Source organism: Microcaecilia unicolor, chromosome 7 (assembly GCF_901765095.1).
Source record: "Microcaecilia unicolor chromosome 7, aMicUni1.1, whole genome shotgun sequence".
Taxonomy (NCBI): domain Eukaryota; kingdom Metazoa; phylum Chordata; class Amphibia; order Gymnophiona; family Siphonopidae; genus Microcaecilia; species Microcaecilia unicolor.
The window spans coordinates 104862166-104881746 of record NC_044037.1 but is presented as its reverse complement, the minus strand read 5'-3'; the positions used below and the strand labels follow the sequence as shown (position 1 = coordinate 104881746).

The following is a 19581-nucleotide window of genomic DNA, read 5'->3' as shown; positions in this document are numbered from 1 at the left end:
TGTGCAGCAGCAAAGGAACAAGGAGCCGAGAACGGCACCTGTGGCAGGTTGCAGTGCTGAAATGAGATGAATGTTGACCTTGAAAAACAGTATTTCCTCATTGAAGCTGGAAATTATGGAAGAAATTGAAAAGGACAGAGATGGAAGGGAGAATAGATTAGCTGGAATGGCACCAGGAACAGCAAATGCATATGTGATGGAGGATCTACAAAGACAAGTGACCGAGAATAACATGGCAGTTATAGCCTGGCCGGAGAAGGTTAAAGGTTTGAGGAACGGGTCTCACTGAGATAAAGATATGAGGGATCCAGGATAACAAGCTGATGCAGCAACTATGCCTAAAGACATTGGCAGAGTGAGTAGAGAATAGTGACCCTGGCAACATAAAGATTGACTAAGCCCATAGGAGTCTGGGGACAAGGGGGGAGGGGTGGCTTGATTGCTAGAGCGCATGCGCTGGTGTCTTCCAGGGGCGCTGGTGATGGAGGGTTGGTTCACACTGCAGGTAGCCGCTGAATATTGTGTAGAAAGAGATGAGATAGGGGGGTAGATATGGGTAAATGTGAGAGGTTGACAGACTGATCATTTTTAGTTTTGTATTTTGTTTTTGATGTCTAGTTTTGTTCTCCTGATGATACCGTTTTAAGGCGAAACAAGGATGCCATGTAGAGAACAGAAAATAGAGATATTTGTGTACACAGTGGGACTGAAAGAATTTGGAACACTGGGAAGTTTGGACATGTAGTTTGGATCATGTAGGAGTTGCCTCTAAGAATCATTGCAACAGAAGATACATGTGGAGGACATCACCCCTGCAGGTAAGTGAAAATAGTTTTGCTTGCTGAGATGTTTTTATGAGACATATTTTCAAAGCACTTAGCCTTCCAAAGTTCCATAGGTTTCTATGGAACTTTGGAAGGCTAAGTGCTTTGAAAATATGCCTCATTGAGACAGCTGCAATTAATTTAAGAACTATTAGGGAGGGAGGGAGGACTCTGTGCAATGATGGTTGGAAGGGTGCATTATCAAGGAGTTATTCCTACACTGATTATGTTATATTGCACTTGATCTGAGCAGTACTACAAATTTTAAAAGAATATACATAATTCTATAGTTTATAGATACATTTTGGTTTTTGAAAACCGAACTTGTTTGGTATCCCAGATATATATTTGTGATTAAATTTTAACTGCCAGACCCTTGACCATTCTCCTAAAGTTTAGAGATCCCTTCTCATTGTTTCTACTCCCTCCAGGGTATCCACTTCTATTGGCTATCTTCGTGTTGTCTGCAAAAAGGCAAACCTTTCGTTCCAACCCTTCAGCAATATCCCTCACAAATATATTCAACAGAATTGGCTCCAGCACCGATCCCTGAGGAACTCCACTGTCACCTTCCTTTCCTCCGAGTGGATTCCATTTACCACCACCCTCTGCCACCTGTCGGTCAACCAGTTTCCCCATCCAGTTCACCACTTTTGGTCCTAACCTCAGCCCTCTCAGCTTATTCACGAAGTCTTCTGTGAAGGATCGTATCAAAGGCTTTGCTGAAATCCAAGTAGATTACATCTAGTGCACGTCCTTCATCCAGTTCTTTGGTCACCCAGTCAAAGAAGTCAAAAAGATTTGTTTGGCAGGATTTTCCTTTGGTAAAGCCATGTTGCCTCAGATCCTGTAACCCGTTGGCTTTTATAAAGTTAAGCATCCTTTCTTACAGCAGCAACTCCATTATTTTTCCTAACACCGACGTGAGACTTACCGGTCTGTTTCCCACTTCTTCCCTATCTCCAACTTTGTGAAGAGGGACCACATCCGCTCATCTCCAATCCCACGGAACCTCTCCCATCTCTAAAGATCTATTAAATAAATCTTTAAGAGGTCCTGTCAAGTCTCTCGAGACTTGTATAGCTGTTTAAGAGTTATTTAGCTATGAGTCTCAATATCTTGAAGTATAAACCCCTAGCACATCAACACACCTAAATTTCTTGTTCTTTTCTGAAGTTCCTTTATTGAATAACATAGATGATTACTCACAGTTAGATGTTCATAAGCACAAAGGAACCCTGTAGTTTTGTGAGCTGTATCAGTGGAGAGAAGGTAGAAGTTTAAGTGGGACCAGCTCATTGCAGAGATAAGAAAAGTAGTTCCACAGATAGAGGCAGCTCGGAGTTAGGTGTTTGGGAGTGCAGTACCCTCTTCTGGGAGAGTATTTTCAGGGTGAAAAGACTAGTGCTTTTCCAGAGCTACAACAGGATCATTGCTTTGTCCTGGAGCAAGATGGAATACTGTCCTCCTGATGGGCAGAGGGGGCAGAGCCAGGAGCTCATACAGATTTAGAAAGGAAAGAGTAGAAAGGCCAATAGGGACAAAGCCTGCCCTCGAGTGGCAAGGTCGGCTCTAGGAGGCAGCCCCTGATTGGAGGAAAAGGTCATACCTGGCTGACCTCTCAGGGCAGAGATAGTAAGAATGGCCAGGAAGTGCTGGCACGTAAACAAAGAAGCCAAGCTTGGCTGAGACAGGGGAGTGATCTAAGCAGCATCACAACCAGTAGTAACAGATCTTATACAGACAAGCAAGTGGGGTTGCGTTGTCTGTGAACTACATTACACACAATGCATTGCTCACACACATATCTTAGCAGTGAAGACTGCAGCAATCAAGATCTTTAGGAGTAAGAATAGCAGCGAAGGCATTAACACATTTTAGGGTCACACTATAACTAGTGCCAGGCTGTCAGGAGACAGAACAGGTCCCGCAAGCACTTCTCTGAGCTTAGTATCCTGGGATGTATCTCACCTGGCCCCATAGTTTGTCCACCTTCAGATTCTCAAGATGTTTATAATTGCTTTCTTCCATAAATAGCGCAATATCCACTCCATTCCTGGATATTCCCTTGGCAGCCAACCGTGGTCCTTTTCCAGGATTTTCTTCCAAAAATACCAAAGAGAAGTAACTGTTTAGCACGTTCATTTTATCATCACTCGCCACATAGCCACTCTCATTATCTTTCAGTCTTGCAATTCCATTCCTATCTTTTCTTCTTTCTCCAATATATCTGAAAAGGTTCTTGCCACCTCTCTTTACATCTTTAGCCATTTATTCTTCCGCTTGTGCTTTTGCTAGCTGTATTTCCCACTTCGCTTCTTTGAGTTTAATCCGATAATCTTTTCCGTGATCCTCTTGTTGCGTTCTTCTGTATTTCTTGTACGAAGTCTCTTTTGGTCTTATTTTTTTCAGCTACTTGTTTGCCGACAGGACGTTCCAATCCACATCAGGCAAGTTGAACTCCCCCAACAGTAGCACCTCCCTTTCATACCAATCTTTTGAACATCTTCCATCAGATCCTTGTCTAGCTTCTCTGTTTGTGCCGGAGGTCTGTAGATAAGCCTCGTGTGGATACAGACTCCATCTTCTCTTTCCAGGACGATCCATAAAGCTTCTTCCCTTCCCCAGGATCACCGCATTTCAGCCGCTCTGATTCACATACAGCATTATTCCTCCACCTCTTCGGCCCTCCCTATTCTTCCTAAAAAGATTATAGTCTAGTATGGTCACATTCCATTCATGGGAATCATTGAACCATGTCTTTGTAATAGCAACATACAACAATATCCAAGTTTTCTTCAAACATCAGGACTTGCAAGTCTTGAACGTTTTACTTAAGACTATAAAAGCATTTGTGCTCATTGCTTTCCATGTGCTAAGTGAGTTTGGATGGTTTTCTATATTTAGATGACCTTTCCCTCTGCCATCATGTTTATTTTGGTGATGACTTTCTGAATTCCCTTGTTTTCTTTTGTCACCCCCACCCTCTAGTTTAAATGTTTAGAAACATACCTTCTGAATTTGTCCCCAAGAATCCTTTTTCCCATCACAGAAAGATGTAGCCCATCATTACAGTACAGCCTGTTATTTTTCTACATATTACCCCATGCTCCTATGGATCTAAAACCTTCTTCTTTACACCAAGAAGGTAAAATTATGTATCATACCTGATAATTTTCTTTCCATTAATCATAGCTGATCAATCCATAGACTGGTGGGTTGTGTCCATCTACCAGCAGGTGGAGATAGAGAGCAAACTTTTGCCTCCCTATATGTGGTCATGTGCTGCCAGAAACTCCTCAGTATGTCGATATCAAAGCTCCATCCGCAGGACTCAGCACTTAGAGAATTACACCCACGAAGGGACACTCTGCCCAGCTCACCACCGCCGTAACGGGGGAGGGGAATTAACCCAGCTCATCCCCACACAAGTGGGGGAGGGGAATCCGTCCAGCTCATCCCCGCGGAGCGGGGGAGGGACACCACACCCGCCGATGCGGGGGGATCTGGCTTATCCTGCAACCGCAACCGCGGGAGGAGCTGACTGACCCTAACACCGCCGAAGCGGGAGGGGTACAAAGCTGCCCTACAGCCGCACGAAGCGGGAGGGAGTGCCGGCAGAATTTAAATCTCAATCCAGCCCCGTAAAACGGAGGGGAGAGGAATGCAGCAGCTCACTGTAACACAAACTCGTCTCAACTCTTGAAGAATCCAAGTGAAAAAACTTGAACACGAAGTCTTTCTGAAGTAACTGAAGACTAAACTTGAACCTGAAATGCAACCAGAATAAAAACAGTACAAATATCTGGGAGGGGCTACGGATTGATCAGCTATGATTAATGGAAAGAAAATTATCAGGTATGATACATAATTTTACCTTCCATATCATCAAGCTGATCAATCCATAGACTGGTGGGATGTACCGAAGCAGTACTCGCCCAGGGCGGGACATTGAAATCCCTGACCTCAACACTGAAGCTCCAAACCGGGCCTCCGCCCGTGCAGCCACAGTCAAGCGGTAATGCTTGGAGAATGTATGAGCCGAAGCCCAAGTTGCCGCCTTGCATATCTCTTCCAAGGAGACGGACCCGGCCTCTGCCATCGAGGCCGCCTGAGCTCTAGTGGAGTGAGCCTTCAGCTGGATAGGCGGCACCTTCCCCGCGGCCACATAAGCCGCTGCAATGGCTTCCTTGACCCATCTTGCCACTGTAGGCTTAGCAGCCTGCAGACCCTTACGAGGACCTGCAAACAGGACAAACAGATGATCCGATTTCCGGAACTCATTGGTCACTTCCAAGTATCTGATGATGACTCGTCTCACATCCAGATATTTAAGAGCAGAGTACTCCTCTGGGTAGTCCTCCCTACGAAAGTAAGGGAGACAGAGCTGCTGATTCACATGGAAGCGAGAAACAATCTTGGGCAGGAAGGAAGGCACTGTGCGAATAGTCACTCCTGCCTCAGTGAACTGTAGAAAGGGCTCTCGACATGAGAGCGCCTGGAGCTCGGAAACTCTTCTGGCTGAAGTGATAGCCACCAAAAAGACTGCTTTCAACGTCAGGTCTTTCAGAGATGCCCTCGACAAGGGTTCAAAAGGTGGCTTCTGCAATGCTCTTAGCACCAGGTTGAGATTCCACGCAGGCACCACTGAGTGCAGAGGAGGGCGCAGGTGATTAACTCCCTTGAGAAAGCGCACCACATCTGGCTGCGAAGCCAGGGAAGCACCCTTCAGGCGGCCCCCTGAAGCAAGCCAGAGCCGCTACCTGGACTTTAAGGGAACTGAGCGACAGGCCTTTCTCCAGACCTTCTTGCAGGAACGCCAACACTGAAGAAATTGGAGCAGTGAAGGGAGAAAGTGAGCCTGCTTCACACCACGCTGCAAATATACGCCAAACCCTGGCGTAAGCAGTAGAAGTAGAGCGCTTCCTCGCTCTCAGCATAGTGGCGATGACCTGGTCTGAGAAGCCCTTCTTTCTCAGACGCTGCCGCTCAATAGCCAGGCCGTAAGACCAAAGGGGGAGGGATCCTCCATCACCACGGGACCCTGATGTAACAGGCCCTGCTCCACTGGCAGCCGCAGAGGATCGTCGACTGAGAGCCTGATCAAGTCCGCATACCAGGGACGTCTGGGCCAATCCGGACCCACCAGGATTACCCTGCCGGGATGCTTTGCCACCCGGTCTAGCACCCTGCCCAACATGGGCCAGGGCGGGAACACATAGAGAAGCTCTTGAGTCGGCCACTGTTGGAGAAGAGCATCTACTCCCAGGGATCGAGGGTCCCGTCCTCTGCTGAAAAAGCGCGGCACTTGGCAATTGGCTGATGACGCCATCAGATCTAGGCTCGGCTGGCCCCAGCGCTTCGTGATGTCCAAGAACGCCTGAGCAGATAGCTGCCACTCTCCGGGCTCCAAGGTATGGCGACTGAGAAAGTCCGCCTTGACATTCATGACTCCGGCAATGTGGGCCGCTGACAGCTGCTCCAGGTTCGCTTCTGCCCACTGGCATAGATTCATAGCCTCCTTGGCTAGAGGGGCGCTCTTGGTACCTCCCTGGCGGTTGACATAGGCCACAGCCGTGGCATTGTCCGACAGGACCCGTACCGGCTTCAACACCAGTACCGGGATGAACTCCAAAAGCGCCAACCGAATGGCTCTGAGTTCCAGGAGGTTGATAGACCACTTTGCCTCTGCAGGAGACCAGAGCCCCTGCGCTGTCCTTCCCAAGCAGTGGGCTCCCCAGCCCGACAAAGAGGCGTCCGTCGTGACGACAATCCACTCCGGGGTCACCAAAGGCATTCCCGCAGACAACTTGTCTGTCTGCATCCACCAGCTCAGCGCCTTGCGCACTACTGGGTCCAAGGGAAGGCGCACAGCATAATCCTCCGACATCGGAGTCCAGCGCTGCAGCAGAGATTGTTGTAGTGGTCTCATATGAGCCCTGGCCCAGGGCACTACTTCCATCGTGGCCGTCATAGAGCCCAACAGCTGCACATAGTCCCAAGCCCGAAGAGGAGAGGCTACTAGGAACTGGTCCACCTGAGCCTGAAGCTTGACAATCCGATTGTCTGGCAGGAACACTCTGCCCACTTGGGTGTCGAATCGAACTCCCAGATACTCCAGGGACTGAGTCGGGCGCAGCTGGCTTTTCTCCCAGTTGATGATCCATCCCAGGGAGCTCAAAAGAGCAACTACCCGGTCCACAGCTTTGCCGCACTCTGCATAAGAGGGGGCTCGGATCAACCAGTCGTCCAGATAAGGATGGACTTGTACTCCTTCCTTTCGCAGGAAGGCCGCGATGACCACCATTACTTTGGAAAAGGTCCGCGGAGCAGTAGCCAACCCGAACGGGAGGGCTCTGAACTGGAAGTGTCGGCCCAGGACTGAAAAACGCAGAAAGCGTTGATGAGGAGGCCAGATGGGAATATGCAAGTACGCTTCCTTGATGTCCAAGGATGCCAGGTACTCCCCTGCCTTCACTGCCGCTATAACAGAGCGGAGAGTCTCCATGCGAAAGTGCCGCACTTTCAAGGCCCGATTGACCCCTTTGAGGTCGAGGATAGGCTGGACAGAACCTCCTTTCTTTGGTACCACAAAGTAAATGGAGTAACGCCCCTTGCCAAGCTGACTTTCTGGCACCGGAACGACCGCCCCCAGGCGGATCAGATTGTCCAAAGTCTGCTGCACTGCCACAGGTTTGACCGGAGACTTGCAGGGAGAGAGTACAAACCCGTCTCTTAAGGGTCGGCAGAACTCTAGCTTGTAGCCGTCTCTGATGACTTCCAGCACCCAAGCGTCTGAAGTTATTGTGGTCCACTCGCCCAGAAACGAGGACAGCCGTCCTCCAATCTGCACTGGGGCGTGGACCAAGGCCCCGTCATTGGGTACGAGACCCTGGGGGAGGACCGGAGGGAGCACCTCCGGGACGGCGGTCTCTGCGAAAGGAATGCTGCTTGGGGGAGAAATTCCTCTTAAAGGAAGAGGGGGCAGAGGAACCCGACCTGCCCGGGCGGTACCGACAGGCTTCCTGAAACCGTCCTCTGGAGGTACCGGGACGAGTACTAGCCCGAGCCCTGACCTCTGGTAACTTCTTGCCCTTAGACGTGCCGAGATCGGTCACGATTTTGTCCAGCTCGACCCCAAAGAGCAGCTTGCCTTTGAAAGGCAATCTAGCCAGGCGGGATTTAGAGGCGTGGTCAGCAGACCAATGTTTCAGCCAAAGCCACCGCCGCGCAGAGATTGTCTGAGCCATGCCTTTAGCTGAGGCCCTCAAGACATCATACAGCAAGTCTGCCAAATAGGCTAAGCCCGATTCCAGGGCCGGCCAATCAGCCCTCAAGGAATGATCCGAGGGGGAAGCCCGCTGCACCATAGTCAGGCACGCCCTGGCCACATAGGAGCCGCAAACTGAGGCCTGCAAACTTAAGGCAGCCGCCTCAAAGGACGACCTTAAGGCCGTCTCCAATCTTCTGTCTTGGGCGTCCTTTAGTGCCGTGCCACCTTCCACCGGCAACGCCGTTTTCTTAGTCACCGCAGTGATTAAAGAATCCACGGTAGGCCACAGATAGGCCTCACGCTCACTTTCAGTCAAAGGATAGAGGCGGGACATAGCCCTAGCCACTTTAAGGCTCGCTTCAGGGACATCCCATTGAGCCGAAATTAAGGTGTGCATGGCATCATGCACGTGGAAGGTTCTAGGCGGGCGCTTCGTCCCCAGCATAATGGCAGAGCCAACAGGGGCTGAGGGAGAGACGTCCTCCGGAGAGGAAATCTTCAAAGTGTCCATGGCCTGTAGCAACAGGTTGGGCAAATCCTCTGAGCTAAAAAGCCGCGCTGCAGAGGGGTCATCCGCTCCATCCGAGCGGGGATCCGTCTCCTCCAAGGAATCTGCAAAGGACCGTTGGGAGAACTCAGATACGCTGCCCTCATCTACATCGGAGGAGACAAAGTCCTCCAAGGCCTGGGAATCAACCCGAGGGCGTTTACCTCTGGAAACCTCAACCTCTTTACCAGACGAGGGAGCAGGGGCAGCGTTTTGCATAAGGAAGGCCTGATGCAGCAGCAAAATAAACTCGGGGGAGAAACCCCCCAGACTGTGCACTTCCGCAGCCTGGGCTACAGCCCTAGACGCACCCTCAACCGGCGCTCGCAAGAGTGGGGGAGAAACATGCTGTGCATCCAAAATGGCGTCCGGCCCGACACTCCGCGAAGGAGCCGCGCGGGAAGAACGGCGCTTAACTTTAGCCGCTTTTGTGCCGTCGCCCAAATTAAGGGCGTTCATGGCATTAATGTCTCCAACCTCAAGGGCGGCCCAAGAAGAAGCCGTCCGAGCCGCGTGGCCGGCCAAGATGGCGGAGGCGAGGAGCGGGGGATGGGCGTTTATGGCAGGAAAAACCGCCACGCCGGAGGAAGGACCGGGACATTCATCGGTCACGAAACTGTCACCCAACAAGGGCGAATCAGGCTTTAAGACCCCCGCATCCCCTCTAGAAGCGCTCAAGCGATCCGGGGAGCGACTCTTTGCGCCCTCGCCCTCCGACGCCATATGCCACGAGGAGAAGAATCGGGGAACCCCCGCCCGCTATAAAAAGGTAAAAATTACCTGCTTGCTGCTCCGAGCTGTAACGACCTGGTGTCCCAGTGAGTAGCTGCAATAAACGTTTAAATAAACGTCGAAATAAACGCCTTTAAGGACGTTCAAAATTTTTTTTTTTTTAACGGAGCCAGCGGGAGGGGGGAGAAAAGAAGGGACCTGGCACCACCAGGTTTGCACTTGCTCAAAAGAGCCCTCAACCCCAGGCACTCAACAAAACCTAAGAATTAGGCTTGGAGGCCTAGCCAGAGCTGCTGCTGTGTGTGACCACCACCTGCTGAGATAGAGAACATACTGGGGAGTTTCCGGCAGCACACGACCACATATAGGGAGGCAAAAGTTTGCTCTCTATCTCCACCTGCTGGTAGATGGACACAACCCACCAGTCTATGGATTGATCAGCTTGATGATATGGAATCAAGCCACTTAATGAATTCCACTGTTTTGTGTAGTCTTTCCTCTCCCTTCCCCCATGAAGGAATTATTTCAGAAAACGCTGGCCCAAACTAAGAATATGAACTCTGGCTGATTTTAAAGGGGTGAACGTCAGATCTTATGAACACAAATTAGATTTTTTTTGCTGATGACATCTTGTTTTTTTGTGTGAGCTCCAGAACTCACTCTACCCATATTGTTACTAGAATTACATACTTATGGCAAGGTTTCTAAGTTTAAAGTTAACTTTGATGGCGGTCACCACATCACAGGGGGAGGGGATAACATTACAACAGGGGTTTCCATTTGGCTTCTAGTAGTTTTTGATACTTGGGAGTTCAGATTCTTATATATTTGACACAGTTGTTTTCCTTGAACTATGTCCCATTATTTAAACAAATTTGTCAGGATTTAAGACAGTGTAGAGGGGAATGGTTGTCCTGGTGGGGACATATAGCTGGCAGTAAAGATGAATATCCTTACTTACTTGTTATTCTTTTTTCAAATATTAATACTTTTAGTCTCCAGGGTAGACATTTTGCATTTGCAAGCAGATATCTGAACTTCTCATCTTTTCCCCCTAAACCCACCTCTCCTCTTCCCCCTTTCTCTATTTCTGTAGATGGCACACTCATTCTCCCTGTCTCATCAGCTCGTAACCTTGGGGTCATCTTCGACTCCTCTCTCTCTCCTTCTCTGCTCACGTTCAGCAGATTACCAAAACCTGTCATTTCTTTCTCTATAACATCAGCAAAATCCGTCCCTGAGCATGCCATCAGATCCCTTATCCACACTCTTATAACCTCTCGCCTAGATTATTGCAACCTGCTTCTCACCGGCCTCCCATTTAGCCATCTCTCTCCTCTTCAATCAGTCCAAAACTCTGCTGCGCGGCTCATTTTTCGCCAGAGTCGTTATGCTCACATTAGCCCTCTCCTCAAGTCACTTCACTGGCTCCCTATCCGTTTCCGCATTCAATTCAAACTTCTCATTGACCTATAAATGCATTCACTCTTCCGCTCCTCAGTACCTCTCCGCTCTTGTCTCTCCCTAAGCCCCCCCTCGGGTACTCCGTTCTGTTGATAAATCTCTTGTTTGTCCCCTTCTCCACTACTGCTAATTCCAGACTCCGTTCCTTTTACCTCGCTGCACCTCACGCCTGGAATAAACTTCCCGAACCTGTGCGTCTGGCCCCATCTTTGCCCGTTTTCAAATCCAGGCTAAAAGCCCACCTCTTTAACGTTGCTTTTGACTCCTAATCACTGCTCACTACCTGTACCTTTTATCCCCACCTCTTTAATTCCCTTACCTCTTAATTGTTCTGTCTGTCCTATTTAGATTGTAAGCTCTTTGAGCAGGGACTGTCTTTTTTCATGTATGGTGTACAGCGCTGCGTATGCCTTGTAGCGCTATAGAAGTGTTTAAGTAGTAGTAGTAGATATCCATACTTTTTTGTGGAAGGGAGGGGGAGGGGAAATCATTGCAGTTATGTAAGACCTTGAGGTGGCAAGCAGTGGAGATAGGGGTTAGGTGTGTCCCTTATCTTTTGTGGTATTATTGGATGGCTCAACTGAAGCTCATCTCAGTGTGGGAGGTCAGGCAATTATGGTAACTTTGATGGAACAATCGAGCTTGACATTAATCACAAATCCAATGTTGTGCATTTGCTGACACACTGGAGCTCTCAAATAAAAATTATATGGCTTGAAATGAGTTTCTTTCCTGGCACCTATTTGTTTTGAGCCTTCCTTTGTGGCAGGTCAGGGGACAGGTAATTTTATTAAATGGGAGGAGAGGGAGATTACATAGTTTTGGGATTTATTAGATGTGGGGGACTTATTAATATTTGATGTGCTAAATTACAAATATGGAATTCCTAGTAAGGATTTCTTCTCTTACTTGCAAATAAACACAATATAACTAATCAGGGTTGGCTTAATGATAATCCTGAGAATATAGAGTTTTTTTTTTAACTTATGGATGGGCCCTGGGGAAGATCAAAGGACAGATCTCTGTTCTATATCGATTTATTAGGAGGAGAGAGTTTAAGAAATATAACTATGTTTCAGTGGGAGCAGGACTTGGGGGAGAATTGAGTAGGTGAATAGAAGACAGTGTTTCTGAAAGTCAAAAAGGCTTCAATGTGTGTCTTATTGAAAGAAAATGCTTACAAAATACTTACTAAATGGTATTTTACACCTGTTGGACTGAAACAAATGTTTCCTAACTCAGCTTCTGATGCATATTGGAGCATATTGGAGGTGTGGTGAACAAGGTACTTTTTTTCACATCTGGTAGACTTGTGAGAGAATTCAACAATTTTGGTCTGCAGTTTCGGAACATATATCAGAAATTTTGGGTTGTTCCTTTTTGAAGGACCCGAGGTAGTATTCGTTGGGTTTGGGAAACATAAGGGGACTAAAAAGGATGTGTTTATCTGCAGCTAAAAAAAATTGTAGCACAGTGGAAACAAGCTACGAGTCCTTCGATTATGGATTGGCTCTTGAAATTAAGCATTATAGAAGAGATGGAGAAGCTGACTGATAAACGTCTGGGTCGATATGGTTCTACAAATGCGGAATAGTCCAACTTCATATAGATGGTTAAAGAGGTGCAGGGTTACATTGGGATGGAATTGTGTTATCTAGGTATGCTGAAGAGTTCACAGTGTACCTGTTGGGGAGTATCTATGTTTGTTGCAATATAAAAGGTGGGGAGGGGTTTGAGGCAGGGTAGGGGGTCTTTTGGGGGGGTTGGTACTTGTTTACTTTTCTGATTGTTTAAATGAATTGTGTAGTTTGAAATGTAAAGCTGTTCATTGTTAGACCTTAATAAAAACTGAATTGCTACAAAAGAAAATCTGTGAGGGAATGATTAAAATACAACATATAACTCACCTGACCAAATCTAGCACCCACTGGTCAGATGTTATTCAGATCTACTCCTTGAATAAATAGGACAGATGCCCTTCTATCCATTCAACTGAGGGGGGACTAGCAGCCCATCACTGGGCAGCCCTTGAGACCCTTGGGGCCTTACTGCCTTGTCCACAGCCTCTCCTTTCAGAACAAGAGGAACTTGTCCAAGAACTGTGAGAGAATCCACTCTTTCCTAGTCAATAATGCCATGCTTCCTGGAACTTAGGCCTTCCCAAGGACTAATGAGTGGATAAACAGGGCATGTCTTTTGGCAATGTCTGGGACTTCACCTTTCTCAGATCTTTTACCAACTTCTCCAAGTCCTCGCTGAACAGCTGCGTTCCTCTAAATAGAAGCCTGCTAAGATGGGTCTTGGGGGTCATTATTAGCTGCCCAGTTCCAGAGTCATAAAAGACATCATACAGATACCATAACTACCATGCCCCTGGCAGAAGTTCTGATAAGATCATATAACGAGTCTGCTTCCTGCCTACTGACCCTTGATGTCCTTCAACCAGACACTGCTGGACCCAGTGCAGACAGAATCTGGATGCATAAACACTACAGATTAAAAGAGTAGATGCATTGTTTGCTAAAATTTATAATAAGACATCCACTTTTAGCTGCTTTAGTTTCTCCTTTTCCTTGGAACAAAAGGGTAGAGCCTATCTGTGGCCCTGCCAACTCAAAGATTGGTTTCTGGTGCTTCCTACTCCACTAATATCATAGCCTGATCACTAGATGGACAAGAAAGGTCTTGGCAGGTTTATGTATACGTTTCAGGATGGAACCCCCCCCCCCTCTAGGAATCTACTTCCTGTACTGAAGCTTTGGAAATATTGAACACCTCTGAATTTTGACTTGTTTATGCAGCATTGCTCCGATAAGTACTCACCTGCTGTTTAACAATTTTTTCTAAGTTTTCACATGCACGTTTTGATTGAATCACAAGTTATGTTAAAAAATTAATGGACAAACATTTCTAATACAGACATTATGAATACAGGAGGGCCATTCCTGATGATTTAAACATATGGCTTCTATTTTGTATATACACTCACCATTACTGAATCCTTAGAGCAGATGTGGAATGGACTATTTGATATGACAGGGGTTTTGGGGTATTTTGTTTCTGATTTGCATTTTCTAATTACTGACTTGTATATTTGTTTTTTTAAAGACTGAATAGCATTGTGTCAAAAAAAGAAAGAATTTTAATGTGTAGATCATAGAGAAAATTCTGTAGGTCTGGACACACTCAAGGAGTTATTCCTGGGAAAGTCCTTTGACTTTTTTCAAACTCCATGAATCTCGTTCCCTAAAACTTTAGGATTCTAAAATGTTGTATTTATTTAGATGTAAAAACATTATAAAGATGTTTTATTTACCTTTTGAGAGATATCCATACCTGTTTGCTTTTATAGCATTGTGGCGAAATGGAATTTTCCTGTTTGTAAATTGTATAACTATTTTTTATGATGTGCATTTCCCTTGTTTGGCCAGCAGATGGTGTCTGTCCTTTGTAAAGTTGTTAAAGAAGTGATAGTTTTGAGTCACACTGGGATTCCAAGATGGCTGCACCCATTCGCGACTAGCTTTCCTGTCTGATGCCTAAGAGACGTGGAAGGGCTGCTGCCCGTGCCCCCCATCTCCCTCCCACAATACCTGGACCGATGGATCGCTATGTGCAGATGCAGAGAGTTGGTTCTGAGATCGGGAGCGGCTCAATACGCGACGTTGGCGATTCAGAGGAACTTTTGGTATCCTTTGGGCCAGATACCACGCTAAGCCCCGATGGAAGAGCTCCACCCCCGCAGCCACCGGTAACAAGCTCACCGCTTCAGGGAGTGGCGGCGTCACCCCGAAAGGGAGAATTGACGCCGATAACGCTGGGGACTCAACAACAACGGTCTGAACCGGGAGAAAGGAGGTTAATTCCTCCGGAAGAAGCCTGTCCGACTTTAAATGTTGCGGAGGTTCTGGAAGCGACTCGAGAGAGGGAAGCTGAATGAAAGATTGTTTTTCCTTCAGGCTTAACTACCAAACCGAAGGAGGTAACATTAGACTCATTATGGGATCTTATGTCCCAGTTGGGGCAAATGCTTCTCTCTCAAACTACTAATTTGACTCAACGTATAACTGAATTGGAACAAAAGACTGAGAAACAAAGGATTGATTTTGACAGCATGACTTCTAAAGCTGATAAAATAGAACAAGGAACAAAAAAAGTGGATAATGTACAATTTTCTATTCTGAAAGATGTTTCTAACCTAAGACTTAAAAGTGAACATTTTGAGAATTATATTAGAAGTCAAAACCTTTGCTTTATTAATTTTCCTCATATCTCTATGGTTAAGTCTGGAGATATGTTAAAAAGATATCTAATAGAAAATCTATGTATACCTGAGTCAAATTTACCGCCCTTCACAAGAGTGTTTTATTTGACTCAAAAACCAAAGGAATTACAACAACAACAGAAGGGGGAAAGTTTAGATATTTCTGCTTTCTTAGAAACGTCGGAAACTGAATTAGCAACGGCTGTGACATTGGTGGCAACTGTGGCTTTACCTCCAGATAAATAATGGATATTCCAGATGTTTTTTAAACATAAGGAAAAAACATTTTTGGGCTTACATATTTCCTTATTTCTCAAGAGAGAGACAAAGACGAAGGAAACAATTTCTCATTTTGAAACCAGCAGTATTGCAAGCAGGTGGTAACTTTTTTCTGAGGTACCCCTGCAAGTGTTTAGTAAGGTTTGGAACTATTAAATACACTTTTATGGACCTGTCTCAGCTTTCAACACTCTTAGCTTCCAAGACAACGTCTGGAGCGGTATGAAAAAGAAAAATGCCAACATCTTCACGAATGTTATTTCTTATTCTTTTTTCCTCTTAAAGTTCCTCATTTTGATTTTGGAATCCCCTTAAATGAAGGACTTGAGTGATAATTTATGATTTCTGATAATTAAGGATGAAAACAATTTCTATGTATCACTTTCTTTCAAGAGTGAATGCTTGAAAATATTATTGTAAACTATAAACAAAAAATAAAATAAAATAAAAAAAAGTGATAGTTTCTTCTTACCACATAAGATGAAGACAAGTAATCTGCACTGCTGTTAGTCAGAAACCCCTCAGGGTTTATGCACTGGGCTCTGATCGAATCTGCTGGAAATGTTTAGTCTGAGAATGGGAGTGTGGAAGGTACAGACCTCTATACTGAGACCCTGTTCAAAGAATGAGCAGTTAATTTTCCTGAACTCCCCAGGTACTACTCGGGTAGTGAATAAGTGTTTTAATATTGATTCCTATTTAATTTACCTGTTATTGTTGCTGGTTACACCTTTTTTTGTTCATCCGTTCACTGTTCTAACTTGTTATGATAATAAATTCATTAATTAATTTATTATCTCTGTTTGTCCTAGACTGACTAAGAATACTGGAGGTTTGTATTTTGGGTCTGTGGGTGCTTTCTAGGAACTGTGGGACCCCTGGAAGTGTGGCCTCAGTGTCCTTAGAAACCACTTGGGAATTAAGTTGCGTGTGGGAGACTCGCTCAGAGGCAAGCATAACCCAGCAGGTGGGAGGAAGGGAATGTCAAAGTAAAGCACGTGCACAGGTGGTAGTGAGCCTGAGCACTGCTGAGACAGACCCTCTAGGTGGCTGCAGTGCTAGCCCCAGGTGGGTGCCAGGTGTTCAGTGACAGACCTGTCCTTTTTTATGACAGCAGTGGGATTGTCAGGCTCAGTGTGTGGGGTAAGGGTCATCACCCACTGAGTGGTTCAGTGCTTTCATCTGTAACCTCCAGACACAGAGCACAGTGAACAAGTACAGCAGTAAAAGGGTCCCTTCCTGTTCAGTTAATTTTTTTTGGTAGTGTTAGGAGATAAGAAGCATTGCTATGGAGCTTAAACAGACCCCCTGGATGCACAGCAACTGGAAGACTGACAGGAAAATGAACTTGGATAGGCTACAGTCTCTCAATGCTCACTCATCTCTCAACTCACCCTGCAGGGGGAAGACAATGGCCTGTTTTCGAGGACCACACCTAGTGGCAACTCGAAGTCCATCCTTAAATGTGTTCTCTGAGTCACTGGCATTAAGATCTGACTGACTCCTGGACTGCTGCAGTAAGGCCTCAGCAGCAAGGGTCTTCTCCTCCAGTTCCTTCTGCCTCTTCTTCAGTTCCTGAAGGGAAAGAGGAAACAGTAACACTGGCTCTAGCCTTTCACCTTCATTCAAATCATCACTACTCTAAGGGGATGCAAGGATGGGTCCAAGAGATGCACGTTTGTCCCCTTCCACAGGTCTTCTCTATACCTCACACCCACCTGAATCTCTTGTTGGTTTTCTTCCAGCACCTTCAGCAAAGCCTGCCTCTCCCGCTTGGGGGTGCTTAGCAGTGGGATTCCCTTTGCATTCTTTTTCAGGAACATCTTGTTCAGTTTCAATAGCCTCTCAGCAACAGCAGGGTTCTTGTATTCTTGGTTCAGGAGGCTGCTGCATACAGAAGAAAAATTACTTCAGTCAGGCTGTTCCCCATATACACTCACACTCATTTAATGTCATAAGGGATCATTTAAATCGTGTGACACTGGGTTACACTAAATATTAAATTATCAGGAGAAATTATTCAAAAATACATCTTAACTTTCTATTTTTCTCTTGCTTGAAGTGACATTGTTATATTGGAGATGGATATTGGCCAACTGAGAATGAAAGAAGTGCTGTGAAAGACAAAGGGTGCACTAGTCTTTGACATATGCACATTCTTTGATTTTTGAGCACTTAAACATTTAAAAATGTAATAATTAAGACATTTTTATGATAATTATTAAAAGTATTAATAAAGAATTTTTAGTGGATAAAATAAACAACTATTATTTGACATTCACTTGGATAGTTTATATTTTTTATTATTAAGTGGTGTTAAAATTAACAGGAATTTTAACCTTAAACACATTTATGGTGCGGAAAAAGCAGAAGATAGTTTCACATGCTCATATACAGTAAAAGACAACATTCAAATCAAATAGACTGATTTTATACTGTGCGGAATTCACTGGTCTGTTAATTACCTGAATTGGTTATTACTCTATTTACCATTAACTTTCTCTTTGCTTCTTGTACAATTTCTCATTCATAATTGATTTTCTAGATGTTAAACATCCATAGCTATCCCAGTATGTTTATGATATTGTATTGTAAAATTGGATTCTTACAACAAATTACATTCTTATGCATTATTCTTTGTTATGTATCCTATAGTGTTTATTGTAAGCCACACTGAACTCAAACTTGTTTGGGATAATGTGGGATATAAATGTCACAAATAAATAATTAGAAAGTCCTGAAAACATCCTCCTCTACATCTGTCAAACTGTCAATAAAAGCATGTACTGTTTCAAAAGTAGTCACAGGTTAACAAGTGTAACAGAGGTAATTTCTTTAAAGGCTGTTTCATCCATTTCATCATCAAAACATTCTGCATCCTCCACAGTATAGTTGGCATTGTTTTTACAGCAACTTGCAGCAATTTCTTTGATGGACTGTTTCTGTTGTAATCAATTCATCATCATCTGTTACAAATTCTTCAAAGATCACAAAACCATTTAAAATTGCAGACCATTCCTCATTGCTCACCATTGCTAAAGGATTATCAACGTATCGCCAACATCATGAGGCGCATATGATGAATTTAACTGCACCTTGTGAAAACAGCTGATGATCATGGCCTGGCTAATTGAATTTCACATAGCACACATTAAGTCAATTGCAGTTTTCACACTGATGTCCAGTGATCACTTCTGTTCCATTGCATGCAGGGGTGTAGCAATGGGTGTTGGCTCAGACCTACCCAGTCTCAGTGATCACCAATCAGGTGCCAGCTATCCTGTACATCGGACCCTGCTGCTCCAATTGTGTTAGCTCAGAGTCAGCCACACAAAGCAGTGAAACACCTCTAGTGAGCTGAGCCCTACAGCTCCGGTGTTATTTTTTTTTACTTTTAAATTTATCAGCACTACAACAGGCCTTCAGTAAGCAAAGTAGCACTGTCTTGTTTGCTTCTGCTTTGGAGTCAGGCATTGGGAGTTTCACTCCCGCCCTGTGCTTGGGAAGGGAAGAGGAGAGGAGATGTTAGACTATGGGGGAGGGAGTTCCCAGACTGTGAGGAGTAGGTAGGGGAGGGCTGATGGTGAGCTATGGGGATGGGGAAGGCCAGGACTGATGTCCAGCTACAAGGAGGATAGGGAAAGGGATAGGGAAGGAAAGGGCTGCAGAGATGACAAGTTATCCAGTTCCAGGCTGGAGATTTTGAGGCAGTCCTGGTTTTGAATTTATATCCCAAAACAGTGTGGGATTTGTAGTGCCCATTGAGTGCTTCGAGTCCCATAATGCAACAACATGGAGTGGGCAGAAATCCAGGACTGCCTCAAATTTTCCAGCCTGGAACTGGGTAACTTGGCATCTCTGGGGCTGATGCTTGGCTACAGGACAATTTCTGTAATTGGTGAGAGTTGTTCTGTCTTCTGGTATGTGCTTTTGTGGGATCTATATCAGTCTGACTTGCCTGGCTTTTACAATGGAACATATATTGCTGTTGTGTATATACTCACTGCTGCCTTTTTAAAGGTACTGTTATTGATATTTGTGTGTTCAGAATTGGTGGTGCTAGGTTTGCTACACAGACTCTAAGAAGCTTCATAAGATTTAGTGTTACTTCACAAAGAATCTGGCAGGGAAGGGATTTTGACAATGGTAAAATTATGTATAATCATACCTGATAATTTTCTTTCCATTAATCATAGCT

At 45.4% G+C, this 19581-nt stretch overlaps 1 protein-coding gene across 1 annotated transcript in view; it reads right to left on the bottom strand.

The window, feature by feature from the left end:
- Positions 1–19581, bottom strand: part of KIF22 (kinesin family member 22) — a 183905-nt gene that overhangs the window by 34580 nt on the left and 129744 nt on the right. Inside the window, exons 11-12 of the mRNA XM_030210581.1 lie at positions 17102–17270; positions 16778–16958 (exon numbers count right to left, since the gene is read on the bottom strand). Of these exons, the coding sequence (XP_030066441.1) occupies positions 16778–16958; positions 17102–17270 (350 nt within the window). The remainder of the gene's footprint in view (positions 1–16777; positions 16959–17101; positions 17271–19581) is intronic.